A 19,529-nucleotide genomic window follows, 5' to 3' on the forward strand; every position below is an offset into this window, starting at 1 on the left:
AGGTAGGCCTTGAAATACATCCACAGGTACAACTCCAATTGACTCCAATTATGTCAATTAGCCTGTCAGAAGCTTCTAAAGCCATGACATCATTTTCTGGAATTTTCCAAGCTGTTTAAAGGGACAGTCAACTTAGTGTATGTAAACTTCTGACCCACTGGAATTGTGATACAGTGAATTATAAGTGAAATAATCTGTCTGAAAACAATTGTTGGAAAAATGACTTGCACAAAGTAGATGTCCTAACCGACTTGCCAAAACTATAGTTTGTTAACAAGAAATTTGTGGAGTGGTTCAAAAACCAGTTTTAATGACTCCAACCTAAGTGTATGTAAACTTCGTTTGGACACACCTACTCATTCAAGGGTTTTCTTTATTTTTACTATTTTCTACATTGTAGAATAATAGTGAAGACATCAAAACTATGAAATAACACATGGAATCATGTAGTAACCAAAACGTGTTAAACAAATCAACATATATTTTAGTAGCCACCCTTTGCCTTGATGACAGCTTTGCACACTCTTGGCATTCTCATGAGGACCGCCACGGGAAAGGAAGACCAAGAGTTACTTCTGCTGCAGAGGATAAGTTCATTAGAGTTACCAGCCTCAGAAATTGCAGGCCAAATAAATGCTTCACAGAGTTGAAGTAAAAGACACATCTCAACATCAACTGTTCGGAGGAGACTGCGTTAAATCAGGCCTTCATGGTCTTTGCTGCAAAGAAGCCACTACAAAAGGACACCAATAAAAGAAGAGACTTGCTTGGGCCAAGAAACACGAGCAATGGACATTAGACCGGTGGAATACTGTCCTTTGGTCTGATGAGTCCAAATGTGAGATTTTTGGTTACAACTGTTAAGTACATGTATTAAGTATCCCTATCACGGCGCCATCACTCTTATTAGTATGCCATGTATTGTGGAAATACGGTTTAGTAAACGTTGTTAAACTGGAACCTAGTTGTTGTGTCATTTTAAGTTAACACCAGTAGGTGAATGGATGATCTACGCATGTGTGGTTCCCACCATGAAGCATGGAGGAGGAGGTGTGATTGTGCTTTGCTGGTGACGCTGTCTGATTTATTTAGAATTCAAGGCACACTTAACCAGCATGGCTACCACAGCATTCTGCTGAGAGTGCACAAAGCTATCATCAAGGCAAAGGGTGTCTACTTTGAAGAATCTAAAATCTATTTTGATTTGTTTAAAACTTTTTTGGTTACTAGATGATTTCATGTGTGTTATTTCATAGTTTTGACGTCATCTATATTATTCTACAGAAAATAGTAAAATAAAGAAAATAGTAAAATAAAGAAAAACCCTTGAATTGAGTAGGTGTGTCCAAACTTTTGACTGATACTGTATATATAAAATGTAATCCTTTTTAGATGTAATTTTAAGGCAGCAAAATGTGAAGACTGTGCTCATAGCAGGTGTGTAGAGTTTCACTCGACACTGTATATGACGGCATATAAGATTTGACATTTGAGACATAACACTAACCCTTTAGAGTTGGAGTTTGTATATCCTTTTCTCTTTTTGGATTTCTTGAAGGCGGGGGCCTTTTTCCTCTTCGCTCCTCTGCCATTGTTATTGTTGAAATAACTAGATGATCCAGCGTCGTCATAACAGTCCTCCTCGTCGTCTCCGCGGCCTCGCCTTGGGTCTATCCATGCCATAGTGGAGCTTCCTTCAGTGGTGTCAGACTGCTCCTCCACTGCAGAGGGGTTAAGTCAGACAGACACACATGTTAATACAAACCAACCACACTACAGGTCCAACACAGCAGGGCACAGATATCACTGAGTAGGAACATGAACATATGAAATCCAGTTTTATCGAGTTGTGTAGGACATGCTTTCCCCAGTATGGTCACTCACCAGGTAGCTTCCACTCAGAGTATTTCTGCAGAAGCGCGATGACATCTGCTCCATACTTCTCCAGTTTGTCCTCCGTCACACCATCAATCGTCAGCAGCACATCTGGGTCGGCCGACAGAGTCTCTGGGAGAAGGAAACAGTTTTACAACAACGCCTGGTTATTGGAAGTCTACCAATAAAATGCTAGGTAAACACTTGCTTGGTCTAGAAAAGGAATATGAACAGGAATGAAATACAATAAGTCTAAATAGTAGTGTATGTGCTCAGCACTCACCGGCTATCATCTTCAGGGTGGCAGTGGAGAAGATGTTGTAATAGTGAATGCCAAAGACCTTGCCCAGCCTCTTGCACAGATCAGTGAGCTCCTGCAGACACTTCTGGACCATCTCCTCGCTCTTGGAGACATCCTTGGCAACAGCAGTTTTGTGCTTTCTGATGCTGGAGGCACTCTCGGTCTCATAGAACTCCACCTAGGACAAGGAAAAATAACTATGTTCCCATTTCTACTGCAGGGATCTCACAAACATAACTAAATATGTGATATTAATAACGAATGACAGAACATGTTCACAACAGTTGTTGACGTATCGAATGAGAACTAAGTTTATGGACTAGTATGATGTGTGTAAGCTCACCTGCATGTGTCCCCCGAGGACATTGATGGCTTTGGGTCCAGCAGAGATGTAGGCCACTGCCTGGCTGTTGGCTGTGATGTACAGGTCCTCTACCAGGAGGTGATCCAGCACCAGCTTCTTGAACAGACGGTCAGCATTGTGTTTGGAGTAAGCCTTTCCTATCGCAAACATCCCTGACTGGACACGGGCGGTTTTAGCACCTGTCAGAAAGCATTGTTGAGTTTCTCTCAGAAACACTAAACATACAGTCATTTTTAATCATTCAATTAAGTGGTTCTCTAATTTACTGGTTACCCAAGAAAATGTCCACCAGCATGTTCAGAGTCAGTCGGTTTTGGTTCGCAGATTTGTTGTATCTGGAGCCAACTTTTTCACAATTCTCCTGGACAAATCTCACAATGTTCTTCACATCTTCAGTCACGTTTCTTGCTTTGTATTGCTGAAAGCGAAAAACAACATAACCAGTTTGATTAAATAGAAACATTTCAAATTCAAACATGAAACATTATAACCACATAGCTGTAAAAATACTCAGTGAAATAGAACAAGTGCTAACTGAGTCAGGAAAAGGTTTATAGTAATAATGGGTTTATTATCAATGGTTAACTCTTACATTGGGTCTGGCACAGTTGTCACAGATGACATCAGGGTGTTCCTTGCAGAAACCTGGGTTGAACTTGTGCTCTCCAAAGTAAGCCAGCAGCTGTATCCTTCGGCAGTCCATCACGTTCTCACAGAAATGTACCATACTGTGCAGATTGTTCAAGTGAGTGGCTTTGGTATGGTGGTTTCCATCTTTGTCCACTGTGATCAAAACAGAGTGGACATTTTCTCAATATCACTTTCACACTTTGACATACAGGATTTTAGACATCGTCCACGGAGCTTTCCATACCTCCATGGAAATGTTCCAATACGTGATATATAACACATACAAAATTGAAGACTATTATTTGTAAGTCTATATAGTCAAAATTCAGATCTGTACTGGTGAGGATCCTCTTGATGCGGATGACGTCAGAGTAGGAGTAGAAGAGGATGCAGTGAGAGATCTCTCCGTCCCTGCCTGCTCTGCCTGACTCCTGGTAGTAGCCCTCTACTGACTTGGGGAGACTGGCGTGGATCACATAGCGCACATCAGGCTTGTCGATGCCCATGCCGAAGGCTATGGTGGCACATATGACCTGGAGAACAGGGATACAACATTAACCCTGGGTTAATGATAGCTCAAATAGTATGAAGGTGGTTAGTGACGTTAACGTGTAAACATCTGTTAAGATCACCTCACCTGGCAGCCATCCTGATTGATCCATTTGGTCTGCACATATTCTCTGTCTTTGTCATTGATGCCTGCATGGTAGGCTAGCGCTAGTATACCAGCTCTCTGAAGACTGTCAGCCATGTTGTCACAGTCATTACGGGACAGGCAGTACACAATGCCAGAATCACCTACACACAAGGAGTAAAAACCAGTCATGATCCCAGTCCTCAAAACACTTCATTCCACTAGCATTAAAAACCTCTGACCAAGTGAGGGAGAACACTACTAACGTGGATAATTCTTCTTGATCCAGTCAATGCAGTCCTCATCTACCTTCTTGGGTTTCTTGGGTAACACAGCATATTTGAGGTTGTTTCTGTTGAAGCTCATGGTAAACCTGAGAGAGAAATGACACCATGATGAATATTCATACAAACAGCTGCTGTATGTTTGCATACGACAATACTACGTGCCTTACCTGGTGTTTTTTCACCAGGTAAGGCACGTCTTAGAGCACATACACCTGAGGCTGGGTCATCTGCAGCTGGTTGAGGATGTCCTTCTGGACGCGGGGGGTGGCAGTGGCGGTCAGGGCCATGATCGGCACTTTGGGGAACTTCTGCCGCAGCTCGTACATCCGCTTGTAGTCTGGCCGGAAGTCATGGCCCCACTGAGAGAAACAACAGGGCATGAGGTTCATAGTCTCCCTCTAACACCTAACATAGACCAGATAAGGCATCACATATAGGAACCTACCTGACTGACACAGTGAGCCTCATCAATGACAAAGCGTGCTAGAAGACCTCTCTCATACAGGTTCTGAAGGGCACTGATCATCCTGCCACTCGCACACACCTGGAGGAAAACAGATTGAAAAACACAGGTCTGAATATAGCATTTCCCATTAGAAGAAGTTGATAAAAGCATTACTGGTTAAATTATTTAGTTCTCACCTTTTCAGGAGTTGCATAGAGCAATTTAATTATGGGGTCCTTCTTGGACAGCTGCAAGTAGATCCTGGCTGCTTCACTGTCAGTCTTCTCACCAGACAAACTTGTGGCGGGAATCTAAAAACATGCAAGGACATTTAAAACACATTCCAAGCATAGGGTGGCAAGAATGTGTACATTTCATACTTTGCACTGTGAGCAGTATGTAGAAAACTTACATCCAGAGTAGTGAGTTTCTGGACCTGGTCTACAATGAGTGATTTCAGTGGTGAGATGACCACAGTGACTCCTGTACACACACAGGCCGGCAGCTGGTAGCAAAGACTTTTACCCCCTCCTGAAAAACAGGAAATAACAACAAAACACATCCAGCACATTACATTATTTAATCAACATTTTCTGTTCATACCTACTAAATATTACACATCTGCAAAGTCAGTTTGAGTTATTTGAATCAATGCATTAAAAGGCATTTGTTGTATACTACAATCGGCATTGATTCCACACTCACCTGTTGGCATCAGGACAAATGTGTCTTCACCTAACAACGTAGCATTAATGGCTTCCAACTGATTGAATCGGAACTGATGGAGACCAAAACGCTTGTAGAAAATCTTCATCATCTCTGGACAGTGGGGGAAGTTGAAGCCTCTGAAGCGATCGTGGGCAGGGTTTCTGTATGTGGGCTCTGCAAATTATGAGATAAACATGAGTCTGTCTGAGCTACAGACCAAGTAATCCATGTAAGAAAAACTAAAAAACATTTGTTTAGTAGAAGGAATAATCCAATCTCAAGGCTGCCCTGTAATGAATGTACTTGCCAGGAGAGGTGATTTTAGGAGGCTTGGCCACAGGAGCTGGTGTAGCTGGTTTCTTCTGCCATGTTGATGTACTTGGTCCTCCCTCACGCACCGCTTTAGAGACAGAACTGGAGTCCTGCCTTGACACTGAGGAGCTTGGGGGTTCAAAGTAATCAGGGATATCTGAATCATTGAAGTCATCTATGTCAAAGTCATCAATGAAGAAATCGTCTGGCTCCGTGACTGCCGGGGCTTGTGCCACAGAGGCTTGGGTACTGCTCTCCCCAGTCATTTGTACAGCAGCTGCCGGGCTCTTCGGTGAGAAGAAGCGATTTGACTGAGCTACATCACCAATTTGTTTTTTGAAGATACCGTAATTCGATGGAGAGTCACAATTACTTCGGCCTGTTGTGGATGCTTTCTTCTTGTCTCCAGTGAAAATAGGATTTTCCTGAGTGCTGGGTCTCCAAGAGATGCCTGGAGTCTGAACATTGATCATACAGTCAGAGTCCTCAAAAACACTACTGTCGTAGTCCACAGATATGACTGAGGACCTCCTGAAGGGAAGGGCTTTCATGGAAGAATCTCCTTTACCCTTGGGCAGGCAAGTGGTGGAAGACATGACACTTGGAGTAGCAAAGGAAAAAGTAGTCTTTTCACTGAATCTGGATTCCAAGACAGTGCTGTCTGGCTGTTGTGTCCTGAAATATGTGTCACTGCTGCCAGTAGCAATTATCCTTTTCCTGGTGGTAAAAAGGGTGATATGACTAACAGATTAATAGATGTCACAGTAAAACTACAGCTGAAACTTAATCTACAGCAGTTGTCCCATATAAAATAGTTCAGATTAAATGAATTACCTATGAGCCCGCTGCAGTAAGAGCTCTGTCCCACAGGACAGGCCTAATAGTTCATGATCAGGGATGGAATCCACCAGAGCACAGATGGACTCCATGATACTCAAGAGCTGATCTTCAGACGTTGGATTGGTGACTAAAGGGACAAATAAAATGAGGAGTCAATACAAGAGAATTATATGCAATGTTCACTGGAATTATAAAAACAGACCAAAACATCTGGCTTAAACATAACCCATGTTATTCACCTTTTCTTTCTTTAAGAGGACCATCAGACACTCTTTGCAGGCTTGACACTGACCCTCTTGTTGATACAGGGCTGATGTCTTTACGGAGTGCAGAGCCAGCTGACTTCAATCTGTTGTGATGATAAACAACGCTTGCCAAGTAGATACAGTGCCTTCAGAAAGTATTCATACCCCTCGACTTACTCCACATTTTGCTGTGTTACAGCCTGAATTCAAAATGGATTAAATAGATTTTATTTTCTCACCCATCATCTACACACAATACCCCATGACAAAGTGAAAACATGTTTTTAGAAATGTTTGCTAATTTATATAAAAATTAAATACAGAAAATAATTTACATAAGTATTCACACCCCTTTACTATGACTACAAATTGAGCTCAGTTGCATCCAATTACCTTTGATCATCCTTGATGTCACTACAACTAGATTGGGTCCACCTGTGGCCAATTCAATTGTTTGGACATTATTTAGAAAGAAACACACCTGTCTATATAAGGTCCCACAATATCTCAGAGCAGAAACTATACCATGAAGTCCAAGGAACTAATCTGGGCTTTATGGGAGAGTGACCAGACGGAAGCCACTCCTGAGAAAAAAGCAAATGACAGCACACCTGGAGTTGTAGATGCTTTTCAGCGGCAGGGACTGGGAGACTTGTAAGGATAGAGCAATGAATGGAGCCAAATACAGGCAAATCCTTGATGAGAACCTGCTTCAGAGTACAAGCCACCTCAGACTGGGGTGAAGATTTACATTCAAACAGGACAATGACCCCAAGCATACAGCCAAACCAATGCTGGAATGGCTTCAGAACAAGGATATGAAAGTTCTTGAGTGGCACAGCCAAAGCCAAGACTTGAATCCCACTGAAAATATGTGGAAAGACTTGAAGATTGCTGTTCACCGCCACTCCCCATCTAACTTAACAGCGCTTGAGAAAATATGCAAGGAAGAATGGGAGAAGATCTCCAAATCCAGATGTGCAAAGCTGATAGACATATCCAAGATGACTCAAAGCTGAAATCGCCACCAAAGGTCCTTCTACAAAGTATTGACTCAGGGGTGTGAATACTTATATAAATGAGATATCTGTATTTCATGTTCAATACATTTACAAAAATGTATAAAACATGTTTTCACATTGCCCAGGGATGCACATTGGTCAGGGCCCAAAAAGGTGACACTTTTTTTGAGCACTAAAACACGCCAAAAAAAAAATCCCTGCTAGGGGGAATTGCAGGTTAACCCTTGTGTTGTTTTAAGTAGAGGTCAACCGATTAATCGGAATGGCCGATTAATTAGGGCCGATTTCAAGTTTTCATAACAATCGGAAATCTGTATTCTTGGACGCCGACTTGGCCAATTTTTTTTTTTAGACCTTTATTTAACTAGGCAAGTCAGTTAAGAACACATTCTTATTCTCAATGACGGCCTAGGAACGGTGGGTTAACTGCCTTGTTCAGGGGCAGAACGACAGATTTTTACCTTGTCAGCTCAGGGATTCAATCTTGCAAACCTATGGTTAACTAGTCCAACGCTCTAACCACCTGCTTTACATTGCACTCCACGAGGAGCCTGCCTGTTACACGAATGCAGTAAGAAGCCAAGGTAAGTTGCTAGCTAGCATAAAACTTATCTTATAAAAAACAATCAATCATAATCACTAGTTAACTACACATGGTTGATGATATTACTAGTTTATCTAGCCTGTCCTGCGTTGCATATAATCGCTTAGGTACACGTTGCTCCAACCATAAATATCAATGCCTTTCTTAAAATCAATACACAAGTATATATTTTTAAACCTGCATATTTAGTTAATATTGCCTGCTAACATGAATTTCTTTTAACTAGGGAAAATGTGTCACTTCTCTTGCAACAGAGTCAGGGTATATGCAGCAGTTTGGGCCGCCTGGCTCGTTGCGAACTGTGAAGACTATTTCTTCCTAACAAAGACAGCCGACTTCGCCAAACGGGGGATGATTTAACAAAAGCGCATTTGCGAAAAAAGCACAACCGTTGCACGACTGTACCCAACCATAAACATCAATGCCTTTCTTAAAATCAATACACAGAAGTATATATTTTTAAACCTGCATATTTAGCTAAAAGAAATCCAGGTTAGCAGGCAATATTATCCCAGTTAGGGGGAGTGATGAGCTCTACAGCAGTCTCACAACTCAATCGCTGGTTGAAAACTGTTTTCTGCCCCTCCCAAAAGATAGAATTTGTAGATAATTGGCCCTCTTTCTGGGACTCACCCACAAACAGGACCAAGCCTGGCCTGTTGAGGAGTGACGGACTCCATCCTAGCTGGAGGGGTGCTCTCATCTACGAACATAGACTGGGCTCTAACTCCTCTAGCTCCACAATGAAATAGGGTGCAGGCCAGGCCTGTTAGCCAGCCTGCCAGCTTAGTGGAGTCTGCCACTAGCACAGTCAGCGTAGTCAGCTCAGCTTTCCCCATTGAGACCGTGTCTGTGCCTCGATCTAGGTTGGGCAAAATTAAAAATGGCGGTGTTCGCTTTAGCAATCTCACTAGTATAAAGACCTCCTCCATTCCTGCCATTATTGAAAGAGATTGTGATACCTCACATCTCAAAATTGGGTTACTTAATGTTAGATCCCTCACTTCCAAGGCAGTTATAGTCAATGAACTAATCACTGATCATAATCTTGATGTGATTGGCCTGACTGAAACATGGCTTAAGCCTGATGAATTTACTGTGTTAAATGAGGCCTCACCCCCTGGTTACACTAGTGACCATACCCCCCGTGCATCCGGCAAAGGCGGAGGTGTTGCTAACATTTACGATAGCAAATTTGAATTTACAAAAAAAATAAAAAAATAAATGAAGTTTTCGTCTTTTGAGCTTCTAGTCATGAAATCTATGCAGCCTACTCACTCACTTTTTATAGCTACTGTTTACAGGCCTCCTGGGCCATATGCAGTGTTCCTCACCGAGTTCCCATCGGATCTTGTAGTCATAGCAGATAATATTCTAATTTTTGGTGACTTTAACATTCACATAGAAAAGTCCACAGACCCACTCCAAAAGGCTTTCGGAGCCATCATCGACTCAGTGGGTTTTGTCCAACATGTCTCTGGACCTACTCACTGCCACAGTCATACTCTGGACCTAGTTTTGTCCCATGGAATAAATGTTGTGGATCTTAATGTTTTTCCTCATAATCCTGGATTATCGGACCACCATTTTATTGCGTTTGCAATCGCAACAAATAATCTGCTCAGACCCCAACCAAGGAGCATTAAAAGTCGTGCTATAAATTCTCAGACAACCCAAAGATTCCTTGATGCCCTTCCAGACTCCCTCTGCCTACCCAAGGACATCAGAGGACAAAAATCAGTTAACCACCTAACCGAGGAACTCAATTTAACCTTGCGCAATACCCTAGATGCAGTCGCACCCCTAAAAATTAAAAACATCTGTCATAAGAAACTAGCTCCCTGGTATACAGAAAATACACGAGCTCTGAAGCAAGCTTCCAGAAAATTGGAACGGAAATGGCGCCACACCAAACTGGAAGTCTTCCGACTAGCTTGGAAAGACAGTACCGTGCAGTATCGAAGAGCCCTCACTGCTGCTCGATCATCCTATTTTTCCAACTTAATTGAGGAAAATAAGAACAATCCGAAATTTATTTTTGATACTGTCGCAAAGCTAACTAAAAAGCAGCCTTCGCAAATGGAGGATGGCTTTCACTTCAGCAGTAATACATTTATGAACTTCTTTGAGGAAAAGATCATGATCATTAGAAAGCAAATTACGGACTCCTCTTTAAATCTGGGTATTCCTCCAAAGCTCCATTGTCCTGAGTCTACACAACTCTGCCAGGACCTAGGATCAAGGGAGATACTAAAGTGTTTTAGTACTATATCTCTTGACACAATGATGAAAATAATCATGGCCTCCAAACCCTCAAGCTGCATACTGGACCCTATTCCAACTAAACTACTGAAAGAGCTGCTTCCTGTGCTTGGCCCTCCTATGTTGAACATAATAAACGGCTCTCTATCCACCGGATGTGTACCAAGCTCACTAAAAGTGGCAGTAATAAAGCCTCTCTTGAAAAAGCCGAATCTTGACCCGGAAATTATAAAAAACTATCGGCCTATATCGAATCTTCCATTCCTCTCAATTTTTTTTGAAAAAGCTGTTGCACAGCAACTCACTGCCTTCCTGAAGACAAACAATGTATACGAAACGCTTCAGTCTGGTTTTAGACCCCATCATAGCACTGAGACTGCACTTGTGAAGGTGATAAATGACCTTTTAATGACGTCAGACCGAGGCTCTGCATCTGTCCTCGTGCTCCTAGATCTTAGTGCCGCTTTTGATACCATCGATCACCACATTCTTTTGGAGAGATTGGAAACCCAAATTGGTCTACATGGACAAGTTCTGGCCTGGTTTAGATCTTATCTGTCGGAAAGATATCAGTTTGTCTCTGTGAATGGTTTGTCCTCTGACAAATCAATTGTAAATTTCGGTGTTCCTCAAGGTTCCGTTTTAGGACCACTATTGTTTTCACTATATATTTTACCTCTTGGGGATGTCATTCGAAAACATAATGTTAATTTTCACTGCTATGCGGACGACACACAGCTGTACATTTCAATGAAACATGGTGAAGCCCCAAAATTGCCCTCGCTAGAAGCCTGTGTTTCAGACATAAAGAAGTGGATGGCTGCAAACTTTCTACTTTTAAACTCGGACAAAACAGAGATGCTTGTTCTAGGTCCCAAGAAACAAAGAGATCTTCTGTTGAATCTGACAATTAATCTGGATGGTTGTACAGTCGTCTCAAATAAAACTGTGAAGGACCTCGGCGTTACTCTGGACCCTGATCTCTCTTTTGAAGAACATATCAAGACTGTTTCAAGGACAGCTTTTTTCCATCTACGTAACATTGCAAAAATCAGAAACTTTCTGTCCAAAAATGACGCAGAAAAATTAATCCATGCTTTTGTTACTTCTAGGCTGGACTACTGCAATGCTCTACTTTCCGGCTACCCAGATAAAGCTCTAAACAAACTTCAGTTAGTGCTAAATACGGCTGCTAGAATCCTGACTAGAACCAAAGAATTTGATCATATTACTCCAGTGCTAGCCTCCCTACACTTGCTTCCTGTTAAGGCAAGGGCTGATTTCAAGGTTTTACTGCTAACCTACAAAGCATTACTTGGGCTTGCTCCTACCTATCTTTCCGATTTGGTCCTGCCGTACATACCTACACGTACGCTACGGTCACAAGACGCAGGCCTCCTAATTGTCCCTAGAATTTCTAAGCAAACGGCTGGAGGTAGGGCTTTCTCCTATAGAGCTCCATTTTTATGGAATGGTCTGCCTACCAATGTGAGAGACGCAGACTCAGTCTCAACCTTTAAGTCTTTACTTAAGAAATATCTCTTCAGTAGGTCCTATGATTAAGTATAGTCTGGCCCAGGAGTGTGAAGGTGAACGGAAAGGCTGGAGCAACGAACCACCCTTGCTGTCTCTGCCTTGCCGGTTCCCCTCTTTCCACTGGGATTCTCTGCCTCTAACCCTATTACAGGGGCTGAGTCACTGGCTTACTGGTGTTCTTCCATGCCGTCCATGGGAGGGGTGCGTCACTTGAGTGGGTTGAGTCACTGACGTGGTCTTCCTGTCTGGGTTGGCGCCCCCCCTTGGGTTGTGCCATGGCGGAGATCGTTGCGGGCTATACTCGGCCTTGTCTTAGGACGGTAAGTTGGTGGTTGGAGACATCCCTCTAGTGGTGTGGGGGCTGTGCTTTGGCAAAGTGGGTGGGGTTATATTCTGCCTGTTTGGCCCTGTCCGGGGGTATCATCGGATGGGGCCACAGTGTCTTCTGATCCCTCCTGTCTCAGCCTCCAGTATTTATGCTGCAGTAGTTTATGAGTCGGGGGGCTAGGGTCAGTCTGTTACATCTGGAGTATTTCTCGTCTTATCCGGTGTCCTGTGTGAATTTAAATATGCTCTCTCTAATTCTCTCTTTCTGTCTTTCTCTCGGAGGACCTGAGCCCTAGGACCATGCCTCAGGACTACCTGACATGATGACTCCTTGCTGTCCCCAGTCCACCTGGCCGTGCTGCTGCTCCAGTTTCAACTGTTCTGCCTGCGGCTATGGAACCCTGACCTGTTCACCGGACGTGCTTGTTGCAACCTCGACAACTACTATGATTATTATTATTTGACCATGCTGGTCATTTATGAACATTTTAACATCTTGACCATGTTCTGTTATAATATCCACCCTGCACAGCCAGAAGAGGACTGGCCACCCCTCATAGCCTGGTTCCTCTCTAGGTTTCTTCTTAGGTTTTTGGCCTTTCTAGGGAGTTTTTCCTAGGGAGGTTTTCCTAGCCACCGTGCTTCTTTCACATGCATTGCTTGCTGTTTGGGGTTTTAGGCTGGGTTTCTGTACAGCACTTTGAGATATCAGCTGATGTACGAAGGGCTATATAAATACATTTGATTTGATTTGATTAACCAGGTGAAATTGTGTCATTTTGCGTTCATTGCACGCAGAGTCAGGGTATATGCAACAGTTTGGGCCGCCTGGCTCGTTGCGAACTAATTTGCCAGAATTTTACGTAATTATGACATAACATTGAAGGTTGTGCAATGTAACAGGAATATTTAGACTTAGGGATAACATCCGTTAGATAAACTACGGAACGGTTCCGTATTTCACTGACAGGAAAAACTTTTTGTTTTCGAGATGATAGTTTCCGGATTCGACCATATTAATGACCTAAGGCTCGTATTTCTCTGTGTTATTATGTTATAATTAAGTCTATGATTTGATAGAGCAGTCTTGACTGAGCGATGGTAGGCAACAGCAGGCTCGTAAGCGTTCAAACAAACAGCACTTTCGTGCGTTTGCCAGCAGCCCTTCGCAATGCATTGCGCTGTTTATGACTTCAAGCCTGTCAACTCCCAAGATTAGGCTGGTGTAAGTGATGTGAAATGGCTAGCTAGTTAGCCGGGTGAGCGCTAATAGCGTTTCAAACGTCACTCGCTCTGAGACTTGGGAGTGGTTGTTCCCCCTTGCTCTACATGGGTAACGCTGCTTCGAGGGTGGCTGTTGTCGATGTGTTCCTGGTTCGAGCCCAGGTAGGAGCGAGGAGAGGGACGGAAGCTATACTGTTACACTGGCAATACTAAAGTGCCTATAAGAACATCCAATAGTCAAAGGTATATGAAATACAAATCGTATAGAGAGAAACAGTCCAATAATAACTACAACCTAAAACTTCTTACCTGGGAATATTGAAGACCTATGTTAAAAGGAACCACCAGCTTTCATATGTTCTCATGTTGTGAGCAAGGAACTTAAACGTTAGCTTTCTTACATGGCACATATTGCACTTTTACTTTCTTCTCCAACACTTTGTTTTTGCATTATTTAAACCAAATTGAACATGTTTCATTATTTATTTGAGGCTAAATTGATTTTATTGATATATTATATTAAGTTAAAATAAGTGTTCATTCACTATTGTTGTAATTGTCATTATTACAAATAAATACATTAAAAATATTGGCCGATTAATCGGTATCGGCTTTTTTTTTGGGGTCCTCCAATAATCGGTATCGGCGTTGAAAAATCAGAAACGGTCGACCTCTAGTTTTAAGTGTCAAAAATGATCCGCCACTATGTTTACCACCTCAAGCTGAACCTCGGCAAGACGGAGCTGCTCTTCCTCCCGGGGAAGGACTGCCCGTTCCATGATCTCGCCATCACGGTTGACAACTCCCTTGTGTCCTCCTCCCAGAGTGCTAAGAGCCTTGGCGTGACCCTGGACAACACCCTGTCGTTCTCCACCAACATCAAGGCGGTGACCCGATCCTGTAGGTTCATGCTCTACAACATTCACAGAGTACGACCCTGCCTCACACAGGAAGCGGCGCAGGTCCTAATCCAAGCACTTGTCATCTCCCGTCTGGATTATTGCAACTCGCTGTTGGCTGGGCTCCCTGCCTGTGCCATTAAACCCCTACAACTCATCCAGAACGCCGCAGCCCGTCTGGTGTTCAACCTTCCCAAGTTCTCTCATGTCACCCCGCTCCTCCGCTCTCTCCACTGGCTTCCAGTCGAAGCTCGCATCCGCTACAAGACCATGGTGCTTGCCTACGGAGCTGTGAGGGGAACGGCACCTCCGTACCTTCAGGCTCTGATCAGGCCCTACACCCAAACAAGGGCACTCCGTTCATCCACCTCTGGCCTGCTCGCCTCCCTACCTCTGAGGAAGCACAGTTCCCGCTCAGCCCAGTCAAAACTGTTCGCTGCTCTGGCACCCCAATGGTGGAACAAGCTCCCTCACGACGCCAGGACAGCGGAGTCAATCACCACCTTCCGGAGACACCTGAAACCCCACCTCTTCAAGGAATACCTGGGATAGGATAAAGTAATCCTTCTAACCCCCCCCATAAAAGATTTAGATGCACTATTGTAAAGTGGTTGTTCCACTGGATATTATAGGTGAATGCACCAATTTGTAAGTCGCTCTGGATAAGAGCGTCTGCTAAATGACTAAAATGGAAAATGGAAAAATGTTTAACAGCAGAGAAAACCCCCTAAGTGATCTTTTTTTTTCAACTTGAAATTTTATGACGTTTCTTAGAGTGACCCCAATATTAGAAAAAGTAAAACATCGCCTTTGTTCATATTTCCATGAAAGCTGTACACCACCAGGGTACAAAGATTGTCTTAGGGTCATTTTTGACCCAGTAGTTCTAAAATCATTTACACACCACAAAAACCACAAAGACACACACAATAAGAAATTGAGATTATGCTACTGAGTTAACTCAGCCAGCAGGTGCTGAAGTAGAAGATCACCATGGTTGGCACAGTTAGAAAGAACAAACCTGAGCTCCCCCCTGCACTCCTCGCAACAAGGGGGAGAGAGGCCTTCTCATCAAAGTTTGCCTTCACTCCCCACCACCACTCTAGTTTCTTACCTCCCAAAGAGGAACAAGTATGTGGTTCTCCTGAGCACACTGCACAAAACGGCTGAGATCAGTGATTGTGAGGAGAGGAAGCCAGCCATCATCCTGGACTGCAACAACAACAACAAAGGAGGCGTGGACAACCTGGACAAGATGATTGGAACTTACAGCTGCAGGAGGATGACTGCCCGATGGCCCCTGGTCATCTTCCATAACACCATTGACGTGACATCATACAATGCCTTCGTGATATGGAACAAGATCAACCTTACCTGGATGTCTGATAAGCGGAACAAGAGGAGGGTGTTCCTGGAGCAGCTAGGAAAGGCACTTGTAACCCCACACATTCAAAGAAGGGAGCACCTCCCCCGCACAGCAGCCTCTGCAGCGCTTGTGAAAGCTGTTCAGGGGGCTGAATCTTGTCCTGATCCACCTGAGGCTGCTGCAGCTGGGGCAGGCAAGAGGAGGAGATGCAAATTCTGCCCCCCAAAGAAGGACTGTAAAATAAATACTATTTCCTGCATGTGAGAAATACATCTGTAAGGTCCATGCACACACACTTGCATACTGTCCTACATGTGCTAATTAGATTTGATTGAGTTATGTTGTTCTTGTTTTGTATCTATTATCTTATTTTATTCTTATTTATTGTTTATACACCTTGTCGGTGAGAGCAATGGTTAAAAAAATGTGAGAAGCCTAGTATTTTGTAGAATTCCTCATTATACAGTATAAGAAAATATCACTATGTTGCCAAAAACGTTCAAGACTTATTGTTTCCCTTCAATAAAATGCATTCAAAACTACTTTCTGCACATTTCTGCTACACAAGTGCTATCTCTTCCTAAAAAAAAAAAAAAAAGTATGTTTAGACCTATGCAGTACCTTAAACAATAATAAACCTCTACTTTAGTAAAGAAAACAATTATGACAGCTGTGTTGTAATAAAAATTAGTGGTGTCCACTGATTAAATGCAGTCTTTCTGCATTGTGAAGAGGGAAAACCCTGATATTCAAAGTTTGTGAGGAATGACAGGTTGCTTCTTCATGCAAAATAGATTTCATATTTAAAATTCAATTAAGCTGCTTTATTTTAAGGGTTTAGCGAAGGCGGGTCATTTTTTACCCTTTGGACAAGGGGAGTATACAGAATGTTAAGACTACACAAGGGTTAACTAATTAAACAACAAAGAACATGATCAGTCTGTGTAAAATAAAAAAAAGTGAACCTAACTCACAGCTAAAAAAATGTAAAGAAAGCAATCCAATGTTATTTGTTGCCTAGACTTTACTGCAAATGACACACAAGTCTTCAGAAAAAACAACACACTAATATTGCAGTTAGCCATGACAGCCTTTATAATAGAATGCTTGTGAGCCCCCCCACACAAATCTAAATATTGCCCTTGGGGTAAAAAAATTGTCTAAAGTAGAAATCAAATGAAACAAACTGGCATTCTGTTTGCTCTATTATAGAGGCCACTATAAGACGTCGATCAAGTGCACAAGGCTACATGTGTGCAAAAATAACATTCACCAAGTAAAAACATTCTATAACCCCCCCTCACTCACACACACACAAGTGTTACTGTCAAGTTCAACACAAGAAAAGCAACATCTTTGGGCTACACTCCACATAACATTGTACACTTTCTGCCTGTGGACATCTGTTCTACAATGTGCCAGCAGAGCATGATACCTTTTGTTGGCATAATTGATCTCATTCAGGCAGAGAGTACACCTCGCATACCCCTTTTTATCCACTGTACTGAAAAAGTGATAAAGAGAGAAAGTGTGTGGTGTTCCTTTCACCTCTAGTGGCATCAGGCTTAAGCCAGCTCCAGCTACAGTCGTGGCCAAAAGTTTTGAGAATGACACAAATATAAATTTTCACAAAGTCTGCTGCCTGAGTTTATATGATTGCCATTTGCTCCAGAATGTTATGAAGAGTGATCAGATGAATTTCAAAGTCCCTCTTTGCCATGCAAATGAACTGAATCCCCAAAAACATTTCCACTGCATTTCAGCCCTGCCACCTAAGGACCAGCTGACATCATGTCAGTGATTCTCTCGTTAACACATGTGAGTGTTGACGAAGACAAGGCTGGAGATCACTCTGTCATGCTGATTGAGTTCGAATAACAGACTGGAAGCTTCAAAAGGAGGGTGGTGCTTGGAATCATTGTTCTTCCCCTGTCAACCATGGTTTCCTGCAAGGAAACACGTGCCGTCATCATTGCTTTGCACAAAAAGGGCTTCACAGGCAAGGATATTGCCAGTAAGATTGCACCTAAATCAACCATTTATCGGATCATCAAGAACGTCAAGGAGAGCGGTTCAATTGTTGTGAAGAAGGCTTCAGGGCGCCCAAGAAAGTCCAGTAAGCACCAGAACAGTCTCCTAAAGTTGATTGAGCTGCGGAATCGGGGCACCACCAGTACAGAGCTTGCCCAGGATTGGCAGCAGGCGAGTTCATCTGCACGCACAGTGAGGCGAAGACTTTGAGGATGGCCTGGTGTCAAGAAGGGCAGCAAAGAAGCCACTTCTCTCCAGGAAAAACATCAGGGACAGACTGATATTCTGCAAAAGGTACAGGGATTGGACTGCTGAGGACTGGGGTAAAGTCATTTTCTCTGATGAATCCCCTTTCCGATTGTTTGGGGCATCCGGAAAAAAGCTTGTCCGGAGAAGACAAGGTGAGCGCTACCATCAGTCCTGTGTCATGCCAACAGTAAAGCATCCTGAGACCATTCATGTGTGGGGTTACTTCTCAGCCAAGGGAGTGGGCTCACTCACAATTTTGCCTAAGAACACAGCCATGAATAAAGAATGGTACCAACACTTCTCCCAACCATCCTGGAACAGTTTGGTGACAAACAATGCCTTTTCCAGCATGATGGAGCACCATGCCATAAGGCAAAAGTGATAACTAAGTGGCTCGGGGAACAAAACATCAATATTTTGGGTCCATGGCCAGGAAACTCCCCAGACCTTAATCCCATTGGGAACTTGTGGTCAATCCTCAAGAGGCAGGTGGACAAACAAAAACCCACAAATTCTGACAAACTCCAAGCATTGATTATGCAAGAATGGGCTGCCATCAGTCAGGATGTGGCCCAGAAGTTAATTGACAGCATTCCAGGGCAGATTGCAGAGTTCTTGAAAAAGAATGGTCAACACTGCAAATAATGACTCTTTGCATCAACTTCATGTAATTGTCAATAAAAGCCTTTGACACTTACGCTTTGAACACACCGACTGTGTCATTGCATCACTGCTACATAACATTTTGTGCAGCAAAGCAACTATACTGATGCAGGTACCTTTTGCAGATGGTCGCATGCGGTTGGACACATGGAGAGAATCATTTTCGCAGTATCCTCAAAACCGTGTCTTTTTGACACAACTGCTGACAGCTACAGGGACATAAACACAAAAAATGCTGCTTGGAGACAAGTGTCCACAATAGTAGGATTGCCAGGTCAGTTTAGTAGTGAGCATGTGCTAGATGTGGCTAGTTAGCTAGCTAGCTAACCTAGCTTGCTAACCTAGCCAATGAGGTGTGTGTGTGTGAAAGAAATAGTCAAATAAATTATGCTAGTTACTACCCCTGATAACTTTACCAAATAATCATGTTTGAAAGAGTGTGAATGTCATAAATAGTAGTAGAAATGGTATACTACTGTACCCCTGATAATTTGGTCAGATAACCGTGTGTGTGTCTGTGTACAGTAGGTGACATGTCCATGATAGCTATCTAATAACTATAGGTATGCTAGGTGATGGTTTGGCTTATCATGTTCATGTCTATGTAGAAGAAGACTGTAGGAGGAAGTGGAGAGGACTCGGGGACAGGTTTCAGAGAGAGAGAAGGGCAGAGAAAGAGAAGAGGTCTGGGTTAGCAGCTTCAGG

At 43.1% G+C, this 19,529-nt stretch overlaps 1 protein-coding gene across 2 annotated transcripts in view; it reads right to left on the reverse strand.

The window, feature by feature from the left end:
* blm (BLM RecQ like helicase) overlaps window positions 1-19,529 on the reverse strand; it is a 32,531-nt gene that overhangs the window by 2,001 nt on the left and 11,001 nt on the right. For both annotated transcript variants that reach the window (XM_014124836.2, XM_014124835.2), the window contains 17 exons: window positions 6,636-6,745; window positions 6,391-6,523; window positions 5,552-6,273; window positions 5,242-5,418; window positions 4,949-5,067; window positions 4,734-4,847; window positions 4,537-4,635; window positions 4,302-4,450; window positions 4,071-4,177; window positions 3,808-3,968; window positions 3,508-3,703; window positions 3,133-3,323; window positions 2,814-2,958; window positions 2,520-2,719; window positions 2,159-2,354; window positions 1,885-2,007; window positions 1,508-1,721 (listed from right to left, as the gene is read on the reverse strand). In XM_014124836.2, the coding sequence (XP_013980311.1) occupies window positions 1,508-1,721; window positions 1,885-2,007; window positions 2,159-2,354; window positions 2,520-2,719; window positions 2,814-2,958; window positions 3,133-3,323; window positions 3,508-3,703; window positions 3,808-3,968; window positions 4,071-4,177; window positions 4,302-4,450; window positions 4,537-4,635; window positions 4,734-4,847; window positions 4,949-5,067; window positions 5,242-5,418; window positions 5,552-6,273; window positions 6,391-6,523; window positions 6,636-6,745 (3,156 nt within the window). The remainder of the gene's footprint in view (window positions 1-1,507; window positions 1,722-1,884; window positions 2,008-2,158; window positions 2,355-2,519; window positions 2,720-2,813; window positions 2,959-3,132; window positions 3,324-3,507; window positions 3,704-3,807; window positions 3,969-4,070; window positions 4,178-4,301; window positions 4,451-4,536; window positions 4,636-4,733; window positions 4,848-4,948; window positions 5,068-5,241; window positions 5,419-5,551; window positions 6,274-6,390; window positions 6,524-6,635; window positions 6,746-19,529) is intronic.

Source organism: Salmo salar, chromosome ssa10, assembly GCF_905237065.1.
Source record: "Salmo salar chromosome ssa10, Ssal_v3.1, whole genome shotgun sequence".
NCBI lineage: Eukaryota > Metazoa > Chordata > Actinopteri > Salmoniformes > Salmonidae > Salmo > Salmo salar.